Source organism: Papaver somniferum, chromosome 1, assembly GCF_003573695.1.
Source record: "Papaver somniferum cultivar HN1 chromosome 1, ASM357369v1, whole genome shotgun sequence".
Lineage (NCBI taxonomy): Eukaryota > Viridiplantae > Streptophyta > Magnoliopsida > Ranunculales > Papaveraceae > Papaver > Papaver somniferum.
The window spans coordinates 865,348-883,158 of NC_039358.1; the positions used below are offsets into that span (position 1 = coordinate 865,348).

The 17,811-nt window shown below is 37.1% G+C and overlaps 2 protein-coding genes across 5 annotated transcripts; both read left to right on the forward strand.

Moving 5' to 3' along the window:
- The first annotated feature begins 4,144 nt into the window (after window positions 1-4,144).
- On the forward strand, window positions 4,145-7,849 carry LOC113276757 (trihelix transcription factor ASIL2-like). Its single transcript, XM_026526295.1, has 2 exons — window positions 4,145-5,340; window positions 7,542-7,849. Exons 1-2 carry the CDS (start codon window positions 4,347-4,349, stop codon window positions 7,547-7,549), a joined length of 1,002 nt encoding a protein of 333 aa, XP_026382080.1. The 5' UTR covers window positions 4,145-4,346; the 3' UTR covers window positions 7,550-7,849.
- Window positions 7,850-12,651: 4,802 nt separating this feature from the next.
- LOC113276773 (G-type lectin S-receptor-like serine/threonine-protein kinase At1g11300) lies at window positions 12,652-16,138 on the forward strand. 4 transcript variants are annotated; one of them, XM_026526298.1, is made up of 7 exons: window positions 12,652-14,156; window positions 14,357-14,479; window positions 14,586-14,770; window positions 14,858-15,068; window positions 15,138-15,375; window positions 15,462-15,612; window positions 15,692-16,138. In XM_026526298.1, exons 1-7 carry the CDS (start codon window positions 12,749-12,751, stop codon window positions 16,004-16,006), a joined length of 2,631 nt encoding a protein of 876 aa, XP_026382083.1. In that variant the 5' UTR covers window positions 12,652-12,748; the 3' UTR covers window positions 16,007-16,138. The 4 variants fall into 4 exon arrangements, with proteins under 4 accessions (XP_026382083.1, XP_026382084.1, XP_026382081.1 ...); XM_026526299.1 differs by having other exon boundaries at window positions 14,589-14,770; XM_026526296.1 differs by having other exon boundaries at window positions 14,858-15,375.
- Window positions 16,139-17,811: the final 1,673 nt, after the last annotated feature.

Sequence of the window (17,811 nt, forward strand, 5' to 3'; positions counted from 1 at the left end):
TCAGGTGCTTCTAAATATCTCATTATGGCTTGTGTTCCAACTGCCTCTTTCTCAATTAACTTAAATGTACCTCTATACGGTTTTTTCAAAAGTGAAATGGGTATTCTCCAAGGTTGTCCATTATCTCCTACATTGTTTATAATCTGCTCACAAGTATTATCCTTACTTATGCATCAATTCGAAATTCAAGGTCTCTACCAAGGTTACAAATGTTGGATATGTAATCCAAACACGATTTTAATTAAACATGTTTAAGATTTGCTAGAATTGTGGTCTCAGTGAAAGTGGGTCTAACCAAGTAAGGGTTTGTTAAACGTATTGGTGACTTGATGCGGGTCGTGGTAGTGTCCTAATATTTTGGGAGTAGTTGATCGTGTTTAGGATATGCGAAATGGATCCTATAAAATAGGAATTTACGGTAGTTATGTGTTAGTGTTTTAAGTATTTGTAAAAGCCTATTTAAGGATGATTTTGATTAATGAAAAGACATGCATTGTTTTAGAAATGTAATATTTATGTGAGTTTTGTTCAAATCTCTCTCTCGCTCCTCTCTTGATCCATGAAATCCAACATGGTATCAGAGCTGGGATGAGAGTTGAGTTGAGGGAGAGGATTATAGAAAGAAAAAGTGTCAGAAGGTTCGAAGAAAAAAAAAGGGAGTTCAGTGTTTGAGAAAAGTGTTTCAAAAAAAAATGTTTGGTTTATCCGGTGAAAGAAAGAAGAAAATTCTTATATTAGAGAAACGGGTCTGAAAAATTCTTTTGGGTTATTTTTATGTTTGGTTAGTGCATGAGTGAAAAAAAATTTGAGAAGGAAAATTACTCTGAAGAAAGATGAGGATTTTTATGATTTTTTTTAAAAATTTTATTACAAATTATGCTTTTGATATTTGGTCTTACAGGTGTTGTTATTTTGCCTGAAAGAAAAATAGTGATATGGTTATGTAATTGATGAAGAATGAAGACGGTGATGATGATGACGGTGATGATGATGAATGATGTATGATGGTGCTGGCGACAACGTATCAAAGATGTTGCTGATTTATGATGATGGATGATGAAATTATGAAGATAATGATCTGATGAAGACGATCATTATGATGAAGACCGTGACGACGATAATCGTTGCGATGATGATTATGTTTTTGCTAATATGATGCAGTGATGAATACAATGAAGAATTAAACGTGTTTGAATTAAGGGAAGGTGTTGGATATGTAATCCAAACACGATTTTGATTAAACGTGTTTAAAATTTGCTAGAATTATGGTCTCAGTGAAAGTGGGTCTAACCAAGTAAAGGTTTGTTAAACGTATTGGTGACTTGATGCGGGTCGTGGTAGTGTCCTAATATTTTGGGAGTAGTTGATCGTGTTTAGGATATGGGAAATGGATCCAATAAAATATGAATTTACGGTAGTTATGTGCTAGTGTTTTAAGTATTTGTAAAAGCCTATTTAAGGATGATTTTGATTGATGAAAAGACATGCAGTGTTTTAGAAATGTAATACTTATGTGAGTTTTGTTCAAATCTCTCTCTCGCTCCTCTCTTGATCCATGAAATCCAACAACAAACTAAAGATATGGGCACCTACATTAACTAATTTGATGTTTGCAGATGACTTGTTCTTTTTTGGTGAAAATATAAGAACTAATGTGAAGAATTTGATGAAGCTTCTAAAGGAATATCCAGACATGTATAAACAATTGATTAACCACGACAAATCCTCTATACACTCTAGTAAAGGGATTCCCTTTTAGAGAAATCAAACTACAATCCATGATTTAGGAGTACAAGATAGATGAGGATAAATATCTGGGTATATATTCATTACAAAATCTCAAGTTTTGACTTCCTCATTGACAAGGTTACTTCTAAACTTCCTAGTTAGAGATTTCATTTTGTTAATTCCTCGGGGTGAACGGTCTTATCGAAATCAGCTCTCTCTGCATTCTTGTATACTTCTTGGGTTTCTTCTTCTTACCTCAAGGTGTAATTCAAGAAATCGAAAAGATTCAAAGATGTTTCTGGTGGTTGCATTCATCCGAAGAAATAAAACTTCATTTCACAAACTGGAACAAAATGGAGTTAAGAAAAGAATATGGAGGTCTTGACATTAAGAACATTGAGTGAATGGATATTGGATTGATTTATAAATTCGCTTGGATAATTTCTAGAAAATAAAGATGCAATGTGTGTTCAACTGTTGAGTGCAAAATATATGCAGGATAGGTCTTTTTGGACGATGGAGAAACCAGTTAAACGTGAAGCAACATGGAGAAGTATACTGGAAGTGCACCACATTCTAGAAAATAAAGTTTTCTGGCAAGTATCCAATGACAAGAAGAATCGTATTTGGGATGATCCTTGGTCACATCAAAGTTTGGATCATCTCATAAACAAACCTTTATCCTTGCCTAACAACATCAACAAAGTTACTGATTTGATCTCCCTACTCAAGGTCGTGAATTCTTCCTCTTTTAAATTAGTTATTTTCTACGAGTACAATTCAAAAGATAACTGCAATTTACTTAAGCGCAGAAGAAAAATCAGAAGATATAATAACTTGGTTTAGTACCCTATCAGGAAAATTCACGACAAAGTCATGTTATCATCTTCTGATTAATAATGCTCATTCTTCTTCAGATTTAAGTTCTTCCCCTTGGAAGAAATTTTGTTCCTTCACCAATCTTTTACCGAAGATTCAAATATTCATCTGAAAAGTTCTTCACAATGGAGTTGCAGTCAAAACACAAGTTTGTCTCTAGTGTTGAAATTGCTTGTAACTTTTTTTTTATCATGGGTAGAAAATTGTTGATTATCTCCTTTTTGATTGTCCTCGGTCAAGACCTGTTTTTGAGAATGAAAACCTGAATATAAATTATTCATCTCTGGTAAATAATTTACATCACCTCTCAATTCTATGGATGAAAATGGAATTTGACGATGTATTCATCAAGAGGTTGTCTATTATTTGGAATCTCTGGAAATTGAGAAATGAGATGATTTTCTCAAACACCAACTTTTCAGAAACTTTGGTCTTGAAGAATAATGCTTTACATGACTTTGATATATGCATGGATGGAAGTGGAAATGAAAGGAACATTATATCTTAGGATTCACAAAACATATATTGGTCTCCTCCTCAATCTCAATATATTAAAACCAATGTTGATGCGGCGTTTGTGCCAAATAATGCAGCCGTAGAGGCAATAACGCATGACCACAATGGAAGATTTCAGGGTTGCGGCTAGATTACATTTGATGCTACTGCCTCTTTACTGAAAAACAATCTGCTACTTGCAAACTTGTTATGGATTTGGATAAAAAGTTTATGTTCAACAAAATCATTATTGAAAGGGATGCAGCCAATGTCACCTCGGCTGTTTTAGGTGACGTTGCAGATATTCCATGGAGCATAAAATTTGTGATCTTAGAAATAAGGAATACTATTTTTTTCTTCTGCTGATGTAAGCTTTCAGACTGTCCATAAAAGTGCAAACAATATAACACATTTACTGTGTCAACATGCGATGCACGACAATATATGCGGTGGAATGTTGATTCTCCACCTCTTTATATCACTTCAAACCCTCAATCTTCGAGTTAGTTTAATAAATTGGGCTCTTTTGAGCCTTTTTCCCTTGAACAAAAAATACATACAAATTCATGCTTCGAAGAGAAAAAACACAAATTTTTGCCGATCCGAATTTTCATCATTTGCGAACTACGGGGCAAACCGTTTGTCCAAATAAACTTGGGTAGTTGTTCAAAATAGCCCATTTAAATTGAGGCCAAATGTCAACATCCCAAGACAAAATTCATCACAGCCAGAAAAACAAGAAGAAAACACCCACACCGTGCCTTGAAAGTTCAGAAAAACGGAAACCCAAAAATCATCACGTCTTAGCTGTCAATCAATCACCAGTCCTCTCTCTACTCAGACACACAAACGTCACCGATACAGACACAGGACACAACACCACCTCACCAACCGCAACAAACCCACCACTTTACTCCCCCCGAAATCCCCAAAACACCCCCCAACTCTCACCTCCGATAAGGGCATTTCCCGTCATCCTCCCTCCTTCATCATACACTCGTCAACCTCATAAAAAGATTTTTTCCGTTGGGATTAACGAAAAAGCAAAAATGAAGCCAAGCCGTCTTCCCCAATCGGAGCCGGTAAAGCCGAATATGCGTTGTCGTTATCAAAACCCCAACGACGACCCACGCGCTGTACCTTCCCCATCCCCGGCGATTACTGTACTTTCCACGCGCACCTAATTCCATTTAACCTAAAAAAAAAAAAAACCAAAAAGAAAACCCCAAATTTCAGAAATTAAAATGAAGGGAGAACCAGAAGAAACCCTAACTTCACCACCTCCGCTAAATTTCACACCACCAGGACTATCACTAGCACCACCAACATCATCAGCGACACCAGCAACTCCGGCATCTACAAGGACGGGGTTACCGATTCGTGAAGATTGTTGGAGCGAAGAAGCGAGTTGCACATTAGTCGAAGCATGGGGAGAAAGATATCTGGAGTTAAATCGAGGTAATCTCCGGCAACAACATTGGCAATTAGTTGCTGATACTGTTAATAATCGTCATGCAAATAATAATAATCATAGTCATAACAAGAAATTTTTGAGAAGAAGTGATGTTCAATGTAAGAATCGAATTGACACATTAAAAAAGAAATACAAGTTAGAGAAAGCTAGGGTTTTGTCTTCGAATGGGACGTATAAGAGTAATTGGCCATTGTATGATCAATTGGATGCGTTGATTGGTAATACTGTTCAACCTAAGAAAATGATGAGCGTGTCTCCGCAATCTCAACCGTCTCCGATGGGTTTGCCTTATTATCAGCAACATAGGAAGACGCCACAGCAGCTGCCGGCAATGTTTGTTCATCCGGTTACTTTGAGGGATAAACAGAAACGATCTCCGCCTCCTCCTGCTGGATATGTACCGCCAGCTGTATCTAGGGGGATTGATGAGTCGTTTTTTAGAAGGAATTATTCTGCTGTTGCTGCTGCGGCTGCGGCGGTTGATGATGTTGGGGGGGATTCTGATTCGTCGAGGTCGAGTGGGGAGAGTGATCGTGGTGGTCAAGTTGATGGGTTTGGGGAATTGGCTAAAGCGATTTCGGCATTTGCTGATATTTATGAAAAAGTTGAAGGGGCAAGACAGAGACAGATGATGGAATTGGAAAAAGAAAGGATGGAGTTTATGAAGAGTTTGGAATATCAAAGAATGCAACTTTTTATGGATTCTCAAGTTCAGATGGAGAAGATTAAGCGAACTAAACGTGATGCTGCTGCTACTGCTTCTGGTAATCACTTTCAAATTCTGTCGTATTTTGGTTCAGTTGCTAGTTTGTTTGATTTTATAGATATTGTTACGATGATTGGTATGTTGATGAGAATATTGATGAAAAATGTCGTTGCATGTCTAGATTCTTCGTTGAACTTCATTACGAAAAACTTTCATTTCTCTGTTCACTTAAATGTGATGTTCATTGTTGGAAAGCAAGCCTGTGCTTTGTTCATTTACCCTTTGTCCAGGTGGGTGCATTTTGTATTCTTATAGGGTTCTTCAAGTAATTGATTGTTTAGATCCGGAATGTCCATTTGGTTAGTGGCGCACTGCACAGAGCTGCTAGTCAAGATGTATTGAGCAAGTTTCATTTTGGAAAGAATTGTATGAAAAATTTCGCTGCATGTCCGTAATTATCATTAAATTTCGTTATGCAAAAATTCGTTTACTTTGCTTCCTAAAATGGGATGTACATTGTCGAAAACCAAGTGTGTTTTTGTTCACTTACCTTTAGTCCACATGGTGCATCTTTTAGTTCGCCTTGGATTCCTAAAGTAGTTGATACATTTGGAAATCCTCGTATGGTGTAGGTAGTTGCAGATTGCACACGGCTGCTAGTCAAGATGTACTGAGCGAGTATCTCATTTATTAACAAGCACCTTTATCATTAAAAGAACTCCATGTTTACTGCTTAGATTATTCCTGTTAATGCCTAAAGCTTGTCGTATGTGCTCCTTTTAATTGAATGTATAACAACAATAATATACTTAACAAAAACAGACTTGCTCTCCGACAATGCACATCACTTTTTAGGAAACAAAAAAAAGCAAAGATCTGTTAGTAATTGTACTTTTTATAAATATTTCGTGTTTCCTTTAAGAGGTGTTAGTCATATTAGAGTAAGGCCTTCATAGTTTATTAAGAATGGGTGCCTCTCTGCATCACTTACCAAGAAAGTTCTGCGCTGCCGCCCCTTACAGAACCTCTGGGTTCCTATTTGGATACAGAGAATGAGTACTTGTAGATTCCCACATCAGTAACTTCAGAAATAGAGATCATTAGATTCTACTAAGTAGCAGTTTAGGAAAGGACAAATTGGAAAAAAAGAAGGCTGTTTGTCATTTTAAGATTGAGTTCCTCCCATAATTAGTAATCTTTCATGATTATCTCCCATTTGGGAAAGCAGACAATCTGTCAAAGCAAAGTTTCCGATTGAACAGGAAGGCATATAACTTTGTGATCATCGACAGATTGTCTGCTTTCCCATTGGTAGATAAGCATGAGAAGATTCTAAAAGCAAAGCTACTTTGCATGTAGAAGAAGTAACACAATCCATGAGTAGTAAGCCACCTGGATATGTATTCTGTTAGCTTTGTTAATTTACGACACGTAGAGCAAGTCTAGCTGAATAAATCACGTGGCACAGTTGGCTAGATAGTCTTTACAAGTTGTGAATTTGAAGCGTAGACTTTCTAAGATAAATGGAATATTTTGTGCCTTTAGTCACATTTATTTTGATTTCAACACTTCCCCTCAAATTTCCTTATGTAGTGTCTGTTGTCTTTGCTTTTCAGTCAAGTCCTGGCTTAAAAGATTGCATAAAAGGTGGTTGTTTTTTTTCTTCTGCTGATTCATGTGAAGAGTTTCTGATAGCAGTCCTAGTACAATCGTGCATATGGCTCATTGTGAAGGATGCTTGAAGCCTTTTGTCTTCCAGTTATCTTACTGGGTTGTGCTTTTTATCAATAAGTGTGTTGAAAATTGGGCCCTTTCTTGTAAATTAGGAGTAGTAGGAAGAACGTTGTTTAGTTACATGAGCTGATATTCAACATCATAGATTTTACCTGTTCCCATATTTACGACTTTCTGTCTGGACTAGGGAGTTCCCTACAAAATGCTCTAGAAGATGCTTTCGGCTAGCCGCATAATCAGGTCTTTTTGTACGATAGAGAACATATCATAGAAGCTAGTAACTGGAATACTCAACAATGTTATGCTTCATCGGTCTTTTTCGACGGTGAAGATATACCATACTGGCCATTAAGCAACCAGTTTCTTGTCTGGCTACTAGCTTTTGCAGATTGCGGTTCGTAACGGGGATTGACAAACCAATCTGACGTTTCTTTCAGAATTGATTATTGCTTCTACATGTTTGATTGGCAGATTTGGTTGTGGTTTATCGACTCTAATCCAATTCACAATACATTTTCTTGACAGATGCATGATGAAGGCATGTAGCGGGAAGCAGTGTCAAAGATCCTTACTTCGTTGGAAAGACAGAAAGAGACAACAGCTTGTATTAGCAGCAGTTCCATACTTTTTGGATGATAGAAAATAGATATAAGAAATAGTAGTTATAGCAGTAATTGAAGATGAATCCCAGGAAGTAGTATATTACCAGTACTATCTAATGAGTGTTTGTTTTAATAGCATTTAGAGCAGTATCATAAAAGATTGAGCACATTAATTGTAATAACTTCGACATCTTATCCAGTTAATATATAATTCCACTACCTATATTTTCATCCTCTGATCAGTCTGCAAGTAAAGCATTTTTCTTCTTGGCTCTCTGCATGAATGAAAGCATGACTGCAAGTCTGCAAATGTGAACTTTGGTGAAGCAGAGTGGTAGTCATGAAGCTGGTTTGGGTGTATTCTCCCAGAGTGTGTACTGTGTTCTTTTGGAAACCCAGTTTTAGAGTTCAGATGAATTGGTTTAAATTAGGGTTTTTAGCTTTTTGTTCTTTGTCGTGGATGATAAGATTCAGAGACAACAATGGTTTAATAAAAATGATGAAACCTTTTAAAACCAAATGGGTGGCTAACTAGCTTCAGCCCATAGCATAAACGTAAGGCCCAATATCGAAGCAGCAAGCCCGTAAAACAAATACTTAAGAACCATTTTTTAGGGACGATGGTTTTGTTATGGGGACCATGGTCTTATTTGGCCAACCTCCCTATACTTATAAGGGGTGTTCTAAAATTAGGTAAATACACATTTACTCTTTAGTTTAATTTAAATTAAAACTAACCTAATAACTATATAAATCTAATCATATATATCTAATCTAAATGAATCTATTAACCAAAATCAAAAACAAAAACAAGGGGGAATCGAAATTTTTTAGTTTTGAAAAAAAAATTATTCTCTTCTTCTTCTCTCTTTCCTTGACGTTCCTCGTTCGATTGAAAAATGAGTATTAACCATCAAAATGAGTTGAAAATGGAAGTTGTAGAGAGAAGTTCGGCTAGGAATTATGTGAAAAACTTTGTCGAACTAACCGAACCTAATGGAAATGATGAACATGAATAACGGTTTGGCTATTTCGCAAAAATAATTCCTAACCGAACATCAGTTCGGTTACGTCGCAAAAATATTTCCCAACCGAATCTTAGTTCGGTTACGTCGCAAAAAACATTTCCCAACCAAACCCTAATAGTTCGGTTAGTTGCAAAAAACATTTCCCAACCGAACCTTAGTTCGGTTACTTCGAAAATATTTCTCAACTGAACAACAGTTAGGTTAGTTGCAAAAAGCATTTCCCAACCGAACTAAGGTAGTTCGGTTAGTTGCAAAAAACATTTCCTAACCGAACTAAGGTTCGGTTATTTCGCAAAAAACATTTCCTAACCGAACTAAGGTTCGGTTAAGTCGCAAAAAATATTTCCCAACCGAACCGTTGTTCGGTTACGTCGCCAAAAATGTTTCCTAACCGAATATATAGTTCGGTTTGAGCAAAGAAAATTTTCAATTTTTTGTAACCGAACTTCTTACTGGTAACTAATCGTACTAATCACTAATCATTAAGTTTGTTTTTGGTCATAAATTTGGGTAACCGAACTTAATTGGTCACACCAAATATATAGTTCGTTTTGATCGCAAAGAAAATTTTCAATTTTTTATAATAGAACTTCTTAATGGTAACTAATCATTACTAATTACTAATTATTAACTAATAACTAATTAATTACTAAACTAACACATTTAATTAAGGAGGGTAAGTTTGATATTAAGAAAAACATTTAGATAAGGGGTGATTTAGGACTACTTATAATATCTTGCCTAAAATAGAATCATGGCCCCCCCCCCCCACAAAAAAAACCATGGTCCCAAAAAATGATTCATACTTAAATGCATCCATTTGGTTCCTCTCTGTAAGAAACATTTTTTCTGCAAAGCCTCAGCCTTCGTCTTATCACCCCGTAAAGATTTCTCTTCTGCCCCAGGCTTGGTATCGTCCAAAATGCATACTAGCTTGGCTTTTCCCCCGGGCTTAATTCGGATACTGGTATATTTGCTTCCACAAACTAGGGAAGTAGGTGCCCACAACTGTCCTGTAGAGTGGTTAAGACATCCCCTTTCGTTCATAGTGCGGGCGGGAGGTAGGGGGTTCGATTCTCACTAGGGAAGGTTCGAACCTCCATTTTCTCCAATTTCCTCTATGAATAGAGCTGAGATTGGATCTTGTTGATGGGGTGGCAGTTGGATTAGCAGTGGGGCTAGTCCAGCTTGATAAATCTGTTCAGTGGCTGTGCCTAGCTGTGCCATAAAAAAAAAAAAAGGGTGATGCGCTAGCAGAGGCCATGAAGTTTGGGCCAGCAAAATCTCTTTGGCATGATATACAACAAAGGTTGGTTCTCTTTTATGCATTCAAAAAACAATGGGCTTTAGTATTGTTACTAAAAGAACTACTCAGGCAGTCATTGTTTTGGCTTCCAAAACCAATGCAAGCGCTACTTGTGTCTTTCCCAAGTTTTATTTTGACCATTTGAAGGGTAAAAAAGTGAATGCGTAATTAAAATTACATTTAACGGAGTCAACTAAAGTCAATGTTATTTCCAAATACCAATCTTTAAGTTGGACAAAAGTTAGACCACACGCTAGTTTTTGACAAAAATATAAGTACTAAAAACCAAACCAGAAACACCCTCACTAAAAAGATCAATCCTGTTATAGGGGCGACATGTTTCATTAGAGGGGCCGCAAGTGTGATAACAATGTCCCTCTAGTTGGTTAAGGAATGTCCTATAGGGGTGTAAATTGACTAATTTACCCATTCTTTTTTGGTTGAAATACATAATTGTCCTCTCCTATTTCTAAACCTAATGAATCAAAAAAGTCAAAATATTTTTTTTTTCATCTTCATCTTCTCTTCTCCTCTTCCATTAAAACTGAAATTTTCACCGTCCTCGATTAATCGGAAATTTGAAAAATTGATAATCATTGATTGAAAACTATATTAGAGATGTTGAAGAAGAAGGTTGACGAAGATTGAAGTTAGTTTTGTATCAAAAATCAGGGCTTTGAAACAAAATTGAAATTGAAATTTCTATGTAGCATGTGAGTTACGGTTGGTAATAACACCAATTGGAACCGTAACTATATATTTGGTTGATGTTACGGTTCATTTAACTCAAATACCAACCGTAAGTTTTTGATTTTGAGAAAGAATGTTCAATTACGATTTTTTTTTGCAACCGTAATTGATTTACGGTTGGTCTCGATACTTAAGTTACGAACCGTAATTCTTTCTGAATGTTTCATTTTTTTTATACGGTTTGTATTTGCATCACTGTTATCAACCGTAATTGAGTTACGACTTGTAACTCAAATAACCTTACCAACGGTAAAACATACTGTGTATTAGTTATCCGGTTCAAAAATTAGTTGAAATACCAACCATAAGTCAGTTACGGTTGGTCTCGATTCATTATTTACCAACCGTTATTTGTTACGGTTGCTATATGCTGTCATGTTTCAAACCGTAATTAGGTTACGGTTCGTACCGATTTTTTTTTACCAACCGTAACTGGTATTCCGATTGGGTTTTCCCCAAAATGAACCAGTTAAGGTTGGTATTCGATAATTTATGAACCGTAACACAGAGTTACGGTTGGTCAAGAGCACAATTCCAACCGTAAGTTCTTTTGAAAATGTAAAAGTTTTGATTTTTTTACGTATTTTAGATATTTTTGAGCGACAAAAAGCTAATGGGAACTAATTTAGAAGTATAACTGGTCATTTTCAGGCTCTGGTTCTTCACATTTTTGGCTAATTTCTTCAATTGATTGAGATTGACCTTGACTTTGTGTTAAAACATCTCTACCATCTAACAAATACTCCATATCCGGATCTCCATCAATAGGAATGTAGTATTTGTTTTCTCTATCATATAGAGATTCACCCGTCTTAAATTTGTTACTGGAATCACTCATTTTGGTTGAGTGAATCAAAATCTAGGATTTCACAAATATCACAAAAGTTTTTCTTTTCAACACTAAACTTTTTTTTTTAACTCTAAAAATCTGATTTTAATTTGTTTTAGAGTAAATATAAGTGAAATTTGATTATCAAAATTAAACTAGATTATCAGCACTGAATTATGTAAGGTTTAATTAGTCATTTTCAATTTTCTTTTTATAGAGGGTGCTTCAAATTACCATGTAATGACCCTTTTTTGTCCTATTAACCGCCGCCCCTCTAATGAAATTCGCCACCCCTGTAACAGGATTGAAAATGATTTAACCCCAAAAAAATAGCTGTTCATTTATTTTACTTCTATCCTACATCAAAAGATAACAAACCCCAAAATGTTCCTATTCTTCCATCTAAACTTATTTAGATGCCATGCTAAGAAATCTTCTTGCAAAGAATTTGCATTCCTCAATTTAATTTTAAACGCCCCCAAAAAATAATTCCAAATTTCCAAGATTTTTTTCTTCTTTTTATCAATCAGCAGCGGGAACCTATAACAGTAAGCATTTCCGAATAGTCAAAGAGTAGTGTGGCTTGCTGCCCACAAAAGAAACCTCACCTATGATGGGGTTAATTTAGACCGCTACCACATCAAAATCGGTATCCGTAGTCAACGAAGCTATCATTTTCATCCGTAGACAGAGACGTCTTTGAGTTGAAAATCCGAAACCCGTTCGAGATAATGGTGCTGACGGAAACGTCTGTACTTTGTAGCCCTTCTTGTAAAGCATATGAAATTGCAACTTTAGAAAACCACCATTAATCCATCCACCGGTCATATGCCAAAAAATAAAGTCAAATATTTCGTCATTCATAGTACACACCCCATTTTCCATTGTTGGTTCACATTTCCTCTCCTTTGGACGAAAAATTCTAAAGGAAGGACATCATTCGGTATGAAACAGAAGACTTTAGTGATCATTTTTCCATCTTAAGCTGATTTTCTTGTGTGCTAGTTTCAATCGTTGACCTTGACTTTTGACTCCCCGTATCACCAGTAGCTAGCACATGGAATTTGCTTAAATCCATGAACGAGGACTCGTGATGTCAATGGAATTCCAATAAAAAAATAATGCTGTAGTTTCTCTTCTCTTCTCCTTTAGCTTCCATAGCACTGAGTTCCTTTTTGATCCTTCATTCCTTCTCCTCCATAAACTTCTTCTTCTTCATGGGAAATGGTAGTAGAAGATGGCCGGATATGACACTCATTTGCACTTTTTTCTTCACCGTTACAGTGCTCCTGATTATTCCTAAATCCAGTTCATTACAGTTCATTTCAACCAACCAATCAATCACAGACGCAGGCAACCAAACTATAGTTTCGTCACCGGGGAAATTCAAACTCGGATTTTTCAGTCCAGAGAATTCGACAGATCGTCGTTACGTCGGAGTTTGGTTCAATAATGTTACGGCTCCGATCACGGCCTCGTCGGTATGGGTAGCTAATGGAGACAATCCGCTCAGAGATACTTCCGGCGTTCTTAAGATTGCAGATGACGGGAATCTTGTAATAGTGGATGGACGGAAGAAGGTTATTTGGAGTAGTAACGTTACTTCCATGGATGCTGCTGCTACTAGTTCCAGAGTTGCCGAACTGTTGGACACAGGGAATCTTGTTCTCCGGGAAACAATAAATGGTAGAAACAGGACACTGTGGGAGAGTTTTGCTTATCCTTCTAACGTATTCTTACCGAATATGAGGTTTGGTGTCAATACGAAAACACGTGAAAAACTGGTGATAACTTCCTGGAAAGACACAGAAAATGATCCGTCGACAGGAAACTATACATTGGAGTTAGACCCCACGGGCGTTCCTCAGAGTATCATCATGGACAACGCAAACGGGAATCAACGCCGGCACTGGCGAAGTGGTCCGTGGAACAACCGGATATTTATAGGCATACCCACCATGTCTTCTACTTATCTTAATGGATTCAATATTCTTACAGATAATAACGCAGGAACTGTCTATCTGACACTAGTGTATTCAGAAGTAAGGACAATCTTGCAAAAGTATACCGTAACTTCTGACGGAAACTTTGTCGAGACTCACTGGAATGAAACAAAAAAACAATGGGTTAAGTTTTGGTCTGCCCAGGACACAGAGTGCGACATGTATGCTAAATGCGGTCCGTTTGGTAGCTGTAACGTATTGGATTCACCCATCTGTAGCTGTCTGAGAGGGTTCGTTCCAAAGTCGGTAGACGAATGGAGTAACGGGAATTGGACAGGTGGGTGTGTAAGGAGGACGGAATTGCAGTGTCAGCGAAGCAAAAATGAAACTACTGGCGCAAGAAACGAAAGTAGTACGGTTTCTGGAGGGATAGAAGAAGCTGATGGTTTTCTGACACTGGAAAGGATGAAGGTGCCTGATTTTGTAGAGAGGTTGGAAGCTGGAAGCGCAGAAGAGTGCGGGCAAAGATGTTTGCAAAACTGTTCTTGCTTGGCTTATGCATCTGAAAGCAACATTGGGTGTATGTGGTGGTCAAGAGATTTAATAGATGTGCAAAAGTTCAGTAACTTCACTCGGTCGCCTGGCGTCAATCTATACATCAAGGTTGCCCATTCAGAACTCGGTAAGTCCTTTTACATTCTATGTTGTGTGAGGCGCTAGGCGCACCTAAGGATCCCTAGGCGCCCAGAAAAAAAAATCGCTCGTATATTCCCCTGTAAAACTTGTGCGCCTTGGGCACCTAGGCCAGCGCCTAGCTCGCCTTTCACAAAGTTATCACTGAACAATACTTTACCATATGGAATTTTTTTTGTTGGGATGCAGATAAGATTATTCCTGGTACAAAAAAGAACGTCAGGTTAAGTATCATAATTCCGGTCGTCATTGCAATAGTTCTGACCAGCCTCTGCACATTGTTCTGTTGGAGGCGGATGGCGAAACAGAGAGGTATAAGAACTTAGAAAAACATGATTCAGCATTTTTTTTTCAATTTATCATAAATTAACTTTGCAATACGGTTAGAAGTTGAAATATTTAAATTGTAAATATCAAGCAGCAAAAAACAAGAACGGCACGAGATTGCCCATAATTGATAGGTACGGGGACACTTCGGATAAAAACATGTTCGGTGACAACCCAGAACTTGCAATGTTTACTTTCGATACCCTATCTGTTGCTACGAACAATTTCAGTTGGGAGGCTGAACTTGGACATGGTGGTTTTGGTTCAGTCTATAAGGTAACTCCAATTCTTCTTTCCTCCAGTCTTAATTATATCTCCATCTTCCGCTGACATGTTTATTCTCACACTATTTTGATATTCAAGGCGAAGTTGATGAGTGGACTAGAAGTAGCCGTGAAAAGGCTTTCGCAGAGTTCCGGACAAGGCTTAGAGGAGTTTAAGAATGAAGTTGTGGTGATCTCTAAACTTCAACATAGGAATTTAGTTCGACTTTTAGGTTGTTGCATTGAAGGGGAAGAGAAGATATTGATATATGAATATATGCCAAACAAAAGCTTGGATGCATTTCTCTTCGGTACGAGTTTATTTTTGTTGTTGATAAATTATATTTCTTGTATACTGCTTGATATTGTGTCTGGATCAGATCCTGCCCAGCGAGCACTGTTAAATTGGAGGAAGTGTTTCGAAATTATCGAGGGGATAACTCGTGGGATTCTTTACCTTCATCGAGATTCTAGATTAAGAGTCATCCATAGAGATTTGAAGGCGAGCAACGTGTTGTTGGATGAAAACTTATATCCTAAAATTTCAGACTTCGGGATGGCAAGGATATTCGGAGGCGATGAGCTCCAAGCAGATACTAGAAGGGTTGTTGGCACATAGTAAGTAACGGATGCTGGTTTTGCATTATTATGTTCCGTCTTAAGTTTACAAGCATTCGTGACTAATGGCTTAATTTGAAATGCAGTGGTTACATGTCTCCTGAATATGCAATGGAAGGCCGATTTTCAGAAAAATCCGATGTTTTCAGTTTCGGTGTGTTGCTAATAGAAATTGTGAGCGGAAAGAAGTGCACAAGTTTTCACCTGCAAGAGTTGTCACTAAGCCTTCTGGGATATGTAAGTTTGTATCCAATACTTAAACATTGTGCAAGTTATTAGGAATCCGGTTTTAGTTAATATTGTTGTTAAATTTCAGGCATGGAAATTGTGGAACGAAAACATGGTGCAGAAGCTGATTGATCCAACATTGTTATCTGAAAAGGCGTACGCGGAAGAAATACTGAAATGCATTCATGTGGGACTATTGTGTGTACAAGAATCTCCCAAGGACAGACCAAACATGTCTACGGTACTTTCAATACTTACCAGCGAAACCACAAATCTTCCGGTTCCAAAGCAACCCGCGTATGTAGATAGAGAGGCATCATCTATATCTTCAGGTTCACTTCATAAGACTGGCAATCTGTTTTCTGTAAACCATGTAACTATCACAAGCATTGATGGCCGTTGAACAAATTTGCACCATTTCCTTTCTGTGAATCAGTCAAGCTATTTCTTGCATATACATGTATACTAAGAAACAATTAACTCAATGATTTTCTCTTTGGAAACAGCAAGAGTTGATATACAGATAAATAGTTGATGTAATGTGCTTGTTAATCTAGAGAGTGTGAATGACCTACAAAGTCCAGGTTGAGCTCTAATGCCACCTCATCTAGTTGAACTCCTCCTTCAAGCATTTTAACAAACAGTTTACATACATTGCATATCTTCTCTTGTGAACATAATACTGAACACATTTACATCAGGGTCAAAACCCATAATCAAATTCCTTCAACCGACAACAACAAATGATCAAAATGTTCAACGTAACATCATCCAGATTAATTCCAAGATCACTCGTTTTCTTTTCTTTGTTTCTTTCACAAATTTCTCCTCATACAAACCATATCTATGTTCCTAAATTACAAAACTTAGTGGAGACCAGAGTCCCAACTGGGCCCTTGCTCCGTCCATGTTCGCAGCTCTTGTTCCAATTGGAGAATGTAGTTTCTTACTTTGTGAGTTATCCAGATCTTAGTTAACGAGTCAGAGTTATCTGGATCCTAGTTAAAAGATGAAACCTGTTTTGAGGCATACTGAATTTTTTTGAGGCATACTAAATAATGTCAAAATAGGGTCACTAAATAAAAAACAACATCACCCCTTATTCATCCTTTTTGTTAATGGCATAACTACCCTTACATAATTAACAATTATGATTAGATTTGATTCATTAGGAATTTTACGGATTGGTTAAAAATTAAATTATTAGTGTTAATTTAGTAGAGAAATCAAATTTATGTGAGAGAGTTAGGATTTTTGAGAGGAAGAAGAAGAAGTGAAAAAAAAAATTGGTTTTGAGATTTTAGTGATTAAGAGTGACAAAAATGTGTGATTCATATCAGAGGTAGACTTTTATACGAGGTTTAATGTCCTTTTTATAAGTTGAATGTGTCAAAAAATTGAACTTTTAAAACCCATATCTACTGACCAGAAGAACGGTTCTACTGATCATTTGTCAACCGAACCTCTTTTTTTTTTTTTTTGAAAATGTGCCTAGGTTCGGCTAACAACTTGTCAGCCGAACCTACGTATATTTTCAAAAAAAAAACACTAGTGGAAAATGGGTGTTTAACTACCCACATCCGAGACACTCATTAATGGTAGTTGGACCGCCGACCATAAATAACCGTCTCTGATATAATAAGAAAATGGACCATATCCGAGAGCTTAATAAGCTGTCTCAGAATAACAAAATTTATTTACCCTTGTATCCCTCTTGGAACTCCAATTCAGAGACCCGCAGGTGTACATTGCAGTTACTGTTTTAGATGTCTGATGAACGGCTGTAGATGTTTAAGATTTGAGCCCTTGATTGAGATGAGATGGATGGCTGGATCGGAAAGAAGAGACCTCGTTATTATCGAGGATAAAGATATCTTCTCCTTCTATCTACGCCTCATCTTTCTCCTCTTCACACTCACTCCTCACTCCTCAGCTTGTCTTTCCCTCTCCCTCCAACCACTACCGACTACCTTCAAAGAAATCATCTATCTACCACATCCATGAACAACACCAACACCGATCTTCAGCACAAAAACAACATCGATCTTGTAGTTAGACCGTTGGCCATTAGTGAAGTTAGGGTTTGGTTTTTCAAACAACATCAGGTACAATTAGGTTTCAATTCAAGTTCTCGTTATTTCTGTTCTTATAACTTTATTTGTTGATTTGGTTGATTCTCTACACTGGGTTTTAATCATTTTTCGATTA

What these genes read in the sequence shown, in the direction of transcription:
- LOC113276757 (XM_026526295.1), top strand. Translation starts at nt 4,347, where the DNA reads ATGAAGGGAGAACCAGAAGAAACCCTAACTTCACCACCTCCGCTAAAT.
- LOC113276773 (XM_026526296.1), top strand. Translation starts at nt 12,749, where the DNA reads ATGGGAAATGGTAGTAGAAGATGGCCGGATATGACACTCATTTGCACT. An exon ending in GGTTGCCCATTCAGAACTCG is followed by an intron (nt 14,157 to 14,356) that starts GTAAGTCCTTTT and finishes GTTGGGATGCAG; the next exon opens with ATAAGATTATTCCTGGTACA. An exon ending in CACTAAGCCTTCTGGGATAT is followed by an intron (nt 15,613 to 15,691) that starts GTAAGTTTGTAT and finishes GTTAAATTTCAG; the next exon opens with GCATGGAAATTGTGGAACGA.